This window comes from Orycteropus afer, unplaced genomic scaffold, assembly GCF_000298275.1.
Source record: "Orycteropus afer afer isolate SDZICR_OR568_19922 unplaced genomic scaffold, OryAfe1.0 scaffold00053, whole genome shotgun sequence".
Classification (NCBI taxonomy): Eukaryota; Metazoa; Chordata; class Mammalia; order Tubulidentata; family Orycteropodidae; genus Orycteropus; species Orycteropus afer.
Window position 1 is genome coordinate 5,783,120 of NW_006921640.1, and position 10,103 is coordinate 5,793,222.

Below are 10,103 nucleotides of genomic sequence, written 5' to 3' on the forward strand. Positions count from 1 at the left end.
GCCAGGCAAAAGACAGGCATAGGAGTTGAACATTTACCTGGGATAGATACACTCCTTGGAGAGAACAATCATGGGAGAAAAAGGGCTGAGTATGCGCAGTGAGACAGTTCGGGGGGCATGGTTGCAAAGAGGGATGGACATATAGGGAAGAGGCGACTGTCGGGGGCAGGTGAGAGGGGAGCTGATGCACTGTGGTGAATTGTGGTCGGTATTGTGAGACGGGGTATGGGTGGGCTGCTGTATGGAAGGTGAATTTGCTCTGAATTTTCACCCAGATCACGGTGAAAAAAAAAAAAAATGAAGGAGCCATTCCCTAGAGAAGGATATCATGCTTGGTGAAGTGGAGGGTCAGCAAAGAAGAGGAAGGCCCTCAATGATATAGATTGACACAGTGGCTGTAATGATGGACTCAGGTATAGCAAGGATCATGAGGCTGGCCCAGGACCAGGCAGTGTTTTTTTTGTTCTGCTGTGCGTAGGGTCGCTATGAGTCAAAGCCGACTCAATGGCACCTAACAACAACAGTGGTGCACAGCAAAGAGTTTCAGGGAAAAGGAGCATAGCATATTTAAGAAAAGAGGAAGAAATGACATAACTTTGCTTGCAAAGTGTTTCACCCTTTTTCTGGTTTAATAGAGACAGCTTGTAAAAAACAGGATAAATAATTAGATGGGTAGGTTGTTTCTACTGTTGATAGAGTAAAATTTGGGACTCTAAGAAATAAAAACTACAAAGTATTCCTTTGATTTTGAGAGTGCTCTACTTTCTCTTTCTTGGCTCCTACCAAGCTTCTTCATAACATAGCTGGTTACTACAAGTAGCATCATAGTGAGAACAAAAAATCATGTGAAGAAAATTATCCCAGGAAAAATAATTATTTTGAAGTCAATTGACAAATATGGTATCAGTTCAAACTAGTGGGTCCAATATATGGGAACTCCAAATACATGTAGACTCCTGAGTTTGGGTTCTAGTGTCTTGCAGATGTCTAACAAAGTAGAAGTATAAGAAATCAAACAAAATATTTGCTTGTTTTTGTGTCAAGCCACATTACCTGCAATGCACACAGGAAAATGAGTCTGAGGAAGGACTGTTACAGGAAAGTAAAACACTCAACAAAATAGATCTGTTTCAATGAAAGGATAAACTGAAAACACTGAACTCTAGTGTGAAAATTTTAAAGCATGAAGATGGACATACCAGACTATTCTCACGACAGCCACAGTCAGAATGATAATGAGCGTGGTTCCCAGTTCTTGGAATTCTGGAACAAGCATTGACCCTTCATCGTTGAAGGAGGAGATAGTATTAGGACTAAATAAATAAATGGAAAAAATAAAGTTGTTCAGAATTCAAATGATAATAAACTGTGGTTTGCCATATGCGTATGTTGACTCTGAGAGGATTTAAGCCAGTATGGATTCTTTGTGCTAGATTATGAATGAAATTCAAGATGTTGAAATTCTCTTTCCAGCTTTTGGCCAACCTCCAGCCATCAAGAATTTATAGAATTCTTTGTCCCGTATATTCCCTATATCACATGTACCATTGAGCCTATAAAGTGAGATATTGTTTAGGGTCTCTCCACTCTTACGAACTTCAGAGCCCATCCTTTTACACATCTTTTAGTTAACTTTTTAGGATTAGTCCTAAGAGTATTCTTCTGCATAGAATTTTGCTAATTCCCAAAACATGTCAAAATTTATTTTATCACTTTAAAATATCCATTAATATTGTCATTTCTAAAAAACAGCCACTACCACTACTCCTGCTGCCACCAAAATAAGGTACTTCATAGTCATGTAACATTTTCTCCTTTTGTATTTTTAGTAACAAAGGCAGAGGTTCTTTGAGTGTTAAACCTTAGGCATCTGTATCTCACTGTTTAGAGACAAGAAACACACCAGGCTTGTTTTAAAGGGAAATTTTAATCTTAATGTTTAGAATTTTAAACATGGAAATTCACTGAGAAGGCTAGGATTTTGTTTAACTTTGTGTAAAATGGTGCCCACATTTTTTTTTTTTTAATTGTGATTTGGATGAAGATTTACAGAGCAAATTCACTTTCCATACAGCAGTTCACATACACTTGTCTCATGACATTGACCACAATTTACCACAATGCAACAGCTCCCCTCCCACTTCCGCCCGATATTTAAAGATGATGTCCACGTTTATATGCAACAGAGGAAGATGATGGTGAGGAGTGAGCAGTCTTCTGACTGCAGTGTTAGCATGGTGTTTTTCTAATATTTTTTTTAAGAGGTTGTTTTACATTCAATGTTACATGTACATTTAATTTCACTCTCCATTTACCATGCCCCACCCTAACCTAGTCTCCTCCCCTCCTTGCCTAGTAACATCTTTATGGATGTTAGTCACTTTTTGTTTGTTTGTTTATACTCAGGCTTCTCATGGAAGAGCTGGTGAATTTTATTGAAAGAGTGCCAAAGGCTCAGTCTGCCTCCTTGTGGAAGAATAAGGATATACAGCGGTGAGGACTATTCCTTTCTCTTCCTGCAACTAACTGTAGAGCCTTATTGTTTCCCAAAGTACTCATTTGTTTTCTTATTTTATGTTTAAAGAGGTATACTGTTATAACTGAAGTTTTTTTCCCCATTTTATGAAAGGGTTATATATGATTCACCTAATTTAGGGACGCAACTATGTATAGGTATAGGAGTTTTTAGAAATTAGTAAAGTGGCTTTATCTTTGAGGTGCTCAGAGTTTAAAAGAAAATCAGACAATGAAACAGGTAAATTACAGTCCCACATGGCATATATTATAAGAGATATCTCACTACAGTGGTGTAAGCATTTGGAGAAAGAATAATTTTCTCTGCCAAAGGGAAGCTCAGGAAGAATTCTTTAGGAAATGATAATTAAGCTGGGTTTTGGAGGAAAAAAATTACTTTTCCAGATTTAAAAAAAGAAGAAGAAGAAGAGTGGTCCAAGCACAGCATCATTGAACATAATGTCTTCAGGGAATAGTGAGAAGTTCAGTTTGGTTTAGGGTGGGTAGAGAGTGAAAAGATGAAACTAATGAGGTAAGTTGGAAGGAGATAATGAAAAATTTAATATGTGAAGTTTGGATTTTATATTCTAGAGAGTGGAAAATGGCTGGATCGTATTTATTGTGGAGAAGGCAACTCCCGAAGTAGTACAAAGGATCAATGGGAATGCAGAGACAAGGGGACAGTAAAACAGGCTGTGGGTCTGTTTCAGAAGCCCAGGGGAGATCAGAAAGGCCTGAGTTAAAGCATGAAGAGGAGAGGTCTAGTTAAAAAGTAATTTCTGAGGAAGAATTAAAAAGAATTGGTAAGAATTATTAAAAAAAAAAAAAAAAGCAAGGAAAGAAGTAATTAGGACAGTGAGAGGAGAACTGAGTATAGTAGTCTAGTAGCCAAGGGAATACAGGGTGGTCAGTGGTATCTGATGCTGTGGAAATATTAGGTAAGCTGGAGATAAGGCCCTTTGCTATAGAAATAAGGAGTTCATTAACAATCCCAGAGAGATTAGCTTCAGTAGAGTGCTAGGATCAGAAACCAGTTTGTAGAGGTAAAATAAATCAAATTATAAGCAGTTTGACTCCACTTCCATGGTAACTTAGAACATTAGTCATTCTTAATATCCAGGGATCTCTATAGCCCTAGCAACTGCTGCTTCCACCTCCCAACCAAAAACCAAACCCACTGCTGTCGAGTCGTATCCAACTTATGGCGACCCCTCCGGTATCACTATGGAAGTAGATTGCCCAACCTTCCTTCCAAGGAGTGGCTAGTGGGTTTGAACCACCAACCTTCTGGTTAGCAGTCAGATGCCTTGGGCACTACTCTACCAGAGCTCCCAGGCACTATAATAATCCCAGCCTTCAGGTTTGGGCACTGCAAGTCTGCATTAAAAACATCCTTTGACTTCTCAGGGAGTGTATGATCCATACACTCCTACCCAAGTCTAAGTTTTTCCAGCTATCTTGCAACTGACCGCTCTTTCCCACCAGATCAGTGATGTGTTAGCCATCTCTTTATCTAAAAACTAGAATGTCTTAGATTTTGTGAATCTTCATTTTACAAGAATATGTTTATGTAGCTAGGGGAATATGGTGTTTTTTTCTGCTGTGAATGTTTCAGAGTTATGAGGTGAGGGTATGAATCTCCTCTGTGTGCTTATTTGCAAATATTCCATTATTTTGTTTAATTTATGTGATACTCTGTGTGTGCCAGGTCCTATTCCAAATGTTTTATTCATGTAGTATATCTAATCCTTTAACAGTTCTTTAATGTTTCCATTTTACAGAAGAGAAAACAGGCAAAGAGAGTTGCCCAATTTGTAGTGGTGGGATCTTGCTTCTCTCATGTCTCTACACTCCCATCCATTCTCCATGCTATTTCCAGAGTTACTTTCTCCAAACCCAGACAACTTAATTAGTCCATGTCAGGCCCCCCTCTTGAGCACACACCTCTTCCAGCATGTGTGTGAGCTTCCTAGTCTGTGAGGGGAAGAGTATCTTTATCTGTGCACATTTTTTCCCGTGTTTTATGGGATCTTTTTTATGTTTCTGTTTTCTTGTTTGGGGATATGGTGTATATATGACTTCACATTAAGAAACATTTTATGGACATGCACATATGTGAGTCTTCTGTATGTGTGTGAATGGCATTCTTAATCCAACCTGCTCTGTCAGCTGTAGTACTTGATCCCTCCCCTCCTTATTTTGCATTCTCATTCTCTGCTCCCTTTTCTCTTAAGCATTGCTATGCCATCTTCCCACTTTTGTTTCTCTCTCTGTGCGCCCTTTGACCATACAGGACCCCAGATCTATGTATCTCTTTCCTTAGAAACCTTAGTACTTTGTTTTCTTTCCCCATAGAACACACGTGCTTTGGCTTCCTTTGCTTCCTCCTTTTATATCCCGTATAGTATTCTGCTACAAATAATTTTGGCACATCAGAAATGGTGTTCAAAGGTCATTATTTCCTGAATTCCAAACCCTGGACCAAGTCTCAGGAAGTCCCTAGTCCATATTTTGCCTTTTCTTCTGTGGCCTTGAGCAAAGTCCTTGGCAGTCTTCCTTTGCCTCCCATTCTTTGTACAATACAACAAAGTAACTAGCACAAAAAAGAAGTGTCATCATGTATTAGGGGAAAGAGTTATTAAAATTTGAAGAAGGAGAGGACTAGGGAAGGTGCCTAAAAGTTACTTCATAGGATGCTTAGGAAATCTCCTTTCAAAAAAAGGTACTAGATGAAATCTAGCCTTAAATTTGTGCTGTGGGCAAAAATCAGAAAGTGCCGAAAGCTAGCTTGGTAAAAGGGCAAGGAAAATTACTTGTAGAATAGGAAAAGACCATATTTCGTTCTGACCCTGGTCAAGTATTATGGTACAAGATGAGCCAGGGTTATTAATAGAGAAAGGGAAGACTTTAGTTATCGGAAAGCATACACTGAGATGTTGACAAGTTAAGAACGTTTGTGTTCTCTTTCTCTGCTAGATCAACTCAGCATAAATATTAGACATGGTAGAAGAATTTGAAGAGCTATTTATTCTATAACTGACATCAGATAAAAGAGTTCCTTTGAAATATTCACCTAGACTTTTAAGTTTGTGCCAGAATACAAAAACATGCTTAATTTGGACAATATTTGTGCTTAAAGATTTAAATTGCTTTTAAATTTCTCTGTCACGAGCCAGTTGATATCTCATATCTTAAGCATCGTGACATACTACACTGAGAAACACAGTTCTTTGCTAGCTAGATCATTGAAATTTTTCCTAAATGATATAGACTGTCTTTGCTTTAGTTGTCTTTTTTTCTAAATTCCTGCATTCTCCTTATCCATTTTCTCTAAAGTAGGGATCACAGGATCACAAGTTCAGATGTCTACAGGGGTGAGGCAGGTAACACAAAGGAGTGAAGTGAGTGGTGAGAACTGTGGACTGGTGAACCCAGCCCCCTCTAAAGGGACAGCTGACACACAGCTGCAGCGGACTGTGGCCATGTGGGAATGGGAGCCATCATTACCACAAATTTCCTTTTTTTTTTTTTTCTTTAAATATAAGCTCAAAATGTGTTTGTTTTAAATATGGCTTTTCATATGTGTGTGTGTTTAAATGTTAGCGCTCAGCTTAAAAAAAAAAAATCCTCTATGATTCTAGCAGAACACATTTATGAGCTGAATATGAAGCTTGAGCCCCAGTTTTTGGGTTGTGCTTAGACCTTGCACAGGCAATTTCAAAGTAGCTCTTGGTTAAGTGCCTAGAAATAATGAATCTTATTAGTTTAAGTTACTAATAAGACTATCAACTAAGAAAAACAATAAATTAAAATCTTTCAAACTCAATCTGACAAATTCTCCTAAATCATTTGAAGTTAGTTTGAATTAGCATTTGATTTAGTATTAGTATATATACCCCCCACAAAACTATTACTCTTGCTTTTTGGCAGCTCTGTGACTTCCTGCCTCAATTGACATTACTCCTTGAGATTTATTTAAAAGAGGTTAGCTATCCTTCTTCGTATTTTGACATTGCAGTTTACTCTTGATAAAGAGATGAATTTTGAAGGATAGGAAAAAGAGAATACCTTGCAATCATTTTTGAGTCTCTGACTTTCCCACACTTACTTCACAGTTTAGGCTTTTATGGTAAATTTAAAGCAAAATATTCCATGTAAGAGACTAACATAGCCAGTAGTATATTGTGTATAATGCTTTTTTTTTTTTTTTTTTCTAGTATAAGATTAGAAAGCTACAGTTACAATTAAGGATAAATCATTAAAGGATAATGTGATAAGCCTCTCACAAGAATTAAGGAAATATACATATAGTATATTCCTGGGTGGGTTGCTGTAGCAATTTTAGCACTCAGAGCTTAAAATGTGGGTACATAACCTTCTAGAAGATTCAGAAGAATAAACAAGCATATTGTAGTTGAGATTCCTCTGCTCTGACACTCTTTGAAAAGAGGAATTTGTCAAGGTCAGCTTTATACTAGGAAGAAAATTAATCAGTATGGACTTAGAGGTTCAACAAGACAGAAAATAACAAATGCTGGCGAGGATGTGGAGAGATTGGAACTCTCGTATACTGCTGATGGAACAGTAAAATGATACAGCCACTGTGGAAATCGGTATAGGGATTCTTTAAAAAGTTGGAAATAGAAATACCATTGGATCCAGGAATCCCTTTACTAGGTATATACCCTAAGGAAGTGAGAGGCAGGACATGAATAGATATATGCACACTCATGTTCATTGCAGCACTGTTCATGATAGCAAAGAGATGGAAACAACCTAAGTCCCGTTCAGCCAAGGAATGGATAAACAAACTGTGGTACACACAATGGAATACTGTTCAATCCTAAAGAATAGTGTAGAGTCTGCATAACACCACAGAACATGGATGAACTTGGAGGACATTATACTGAGTGAAATGTCAGTCACAAAAGGACAAATATTGTATTAGTCCACTATTATAAAAAGTCAAGGAAAGGTTTATACATGGAAGGAAACTTTCTTTGTTGTTACCAGGGAGAAGATGGGAAGGAGAGGAGGGAAAATTTCTAGATAGGTTGGGGGGAAAAACAAACAAAAGTGTGTATGTGTGTGTGTGTGTGTGTGTGTTTATATACACTTTCCCCAAAGATTATTAGTGATTACCAGAGGTAGGAGGAAGGGGAAAAAGGAAAGCTTTTGTTTGCCAGGCATTGAGTTTTTGCTAATGGTGGTGGAATATTTTGCAAAAGGATAGCAATAATGGTGGTACAACATGGGAAAATGTCATCAGTGTCCCTGAGCTGTAAATGGAGAAGTTGTTATGTTCTTACTGTGTATGTTTTCACCACAGTAAAAGTTGAAAAGAAAAAGGACTTGGAGGTCAAATAGATTGACATTTGATTGTCAGAGCTGCTTCTTAGTAGCTATGGCAAATTAAATGATCTAGGCTCAGTTTCCTCATTTATAAAGTAGAAATAGTATTAACAACTTTATAAGGTTGTTGTGAGGATTATATGAGTAATATGAGTAAAGTACTTAAAACAGTGCCGGGGACTTAGACATAACCACATCCTCTGTTCCTTTAATGATACACTTAACATAACTCCCTTCAGTTAACCAAAACACATCTGCCTCCTACAACCACAATAATCTTCAGACACTCTCTTTCCTGTTGAAAGCAAGGTAGTACTATACAGAAAGAAAACTGTTTTCTAATCCCGCTATTGTTTCTAGTTTGTTCTGTCATTCAAATTCTTTGGAACTCAGTCTCCTTTTCTGTAAAACAAGAGTAATGAATTAAATTACTCTTAAGTTCACTTATGTTACAGTTTTATAAAATGTCCATGGGAGAGGCTACTTAAGGCAGGTCCTCATGGAGTGACCATACTTTGATGGAGTCATCACAGTTTGTTCTTCACCTTTGCAATTCCAGAAATGTAATTGCTTTATTTCACTCAAAGTTGACAGACTGATTCATGCTAACCAAACTCTTAGGATTAGTGACTGACAAACAAAAATGTCTTAATTAATTTATGCTTCTGCCTGGCTCCAGAATAGAAATGTTCATTTACATAGGGTACTCTGTTCTGTTGGGCAAGTCCATTTTATGAGATCAAATTATAGATAAAAGTTTTTGCTTTTTTTTTTTTTTTTAATGAGCATAGAATTAGAGCAAAGATATTACTCTCAAGAGATGTCTCTGTAATGCTTTGGTAGCCTAACAATTCCTTTTGTCTAGTCTAGACATAATTTCATCTAAAACAAAAATCAAAGATTATAGTCTAGTTTCAGGTTAATATGGATAAATTCCTGTTTATGAGGCTTTCCTTTTGGTGAACTCCATATAGGTCATCACTCCCACCCATTCCTCCCAGAATTTTTTGGTTCGTAATATTGTTTGTATTCTGTTCTTATATTCATTTTGCTTTTTTATTCATTCTTTCATTTATTTAGTAAATACTGAACAAAACAGCCCAGCAAGTGTTTTATTTATCAACCTTTAAGTGGTCCCTGTCAACTTAAATAGTCTTACTCTTTAACAGAAATATATGATCTTGTGCTGCCTGTTCTGCTGCTAGGCTAGAGGAAGAGCAGCAGATCTCTGGCTCAGAGTCAGTCCAGAGCCCTGAGAAAGAAGTTTACTAGGCACTGAAGTGTGATAAAAGTGAAGCAAAACAATGAAATCTTTTAGAAAGTGCTTATGGAACATTTAGACTCCGAGAACTTGACTTTAATAAATTGGAAAGCCAGAAAAAGCACACTAGTTCACACTGGATTTCTTTATCTGACTTACCCCAAAACAGGCAATAATCCTAATGGCTTTGAATGGCTCTATAAATGCCTCTATAAAATTATGGCCTCAGTAAACATAGGGAGAGTTTCAGGGAAAGCTACATTAGACAAGATATTAAGAGATAGAAGGAAGTAATGACAAAGTGACTAAAAACCTAGAAAGGGTATTAGCAAAAGGATTTTGTGGCTATAACTATGGAATCCAGAGGACTTCAGACTTACTTGTTGAGTCACTACCAAGTGCCTAGTACTGTGATAAGTTTATATAAAAAACATTTAAGACATAGTCCTTGCACTTAAAGAACTTATCAAGCAAAGATTATGTACTAAATGGCAAAATTTATGTTGAGATTAGCAGATTAAGTAGGATTCGAATGAAGTAAAAGAGACCTTTCCAAGGCAAAGGGAGCAGTATGAGCAAAAACATGGCAACATGGCATGATTGAGAGGTCACTGACTTGGTTAAAATCAGCCCAGTACATACTAGGGAAAAGAAAAAGGAATAGAAAGATATGTTTTAATGTTGTACAGCAGACTAATGAAATTTTGTTCTTTTGGAAAAGCCAATCCCTGTTTTAAATATGGAACCTCAGTAGCACAGTAGTTAAACATTCAGCGCTAACCCCCTAAGGTCCACTGTTCGAACCCACCAACTGCCCTGCAGGAAAAAGATGTGGCAATCTGCTTCTATAAAGATTGTTGTTGTTGTTATGTGCCGTCAAGTTGGACCCAACTCATAGTGACCCCTCCTTGGGTTTCTGAGGCAGTATCACTATGGAAGTAGATTGCCCAACCTTCCTTCCGAGGAGTGGCTGGTG

At 37.4% G+C, this 10,103-nt stretch overlaps 1 protein-coding gene across 1 annotated transcript in view; it reads left to right on the plus strand.

Annotated features, from left to right (window-relative positions):
* INTS9 (integrator complex subunit 9) overlaps positions 1 to 10,103 on the plus strand; it is a 173,545-nt gene that overhangs the window by 41,409 nt on the left and 122,033 nt on the right. The window contains exon 5 of the mRNA XM_007938721.1: positions 2,407 to 2,493. Coding sequence (XP_007936912.1) covers positions 2,407 to 2,493 — 87 coding nt within the window. The remainder of the gene's footprint in view (positions 1 to 2,406; positions 2,494 to 10,103) is intronic.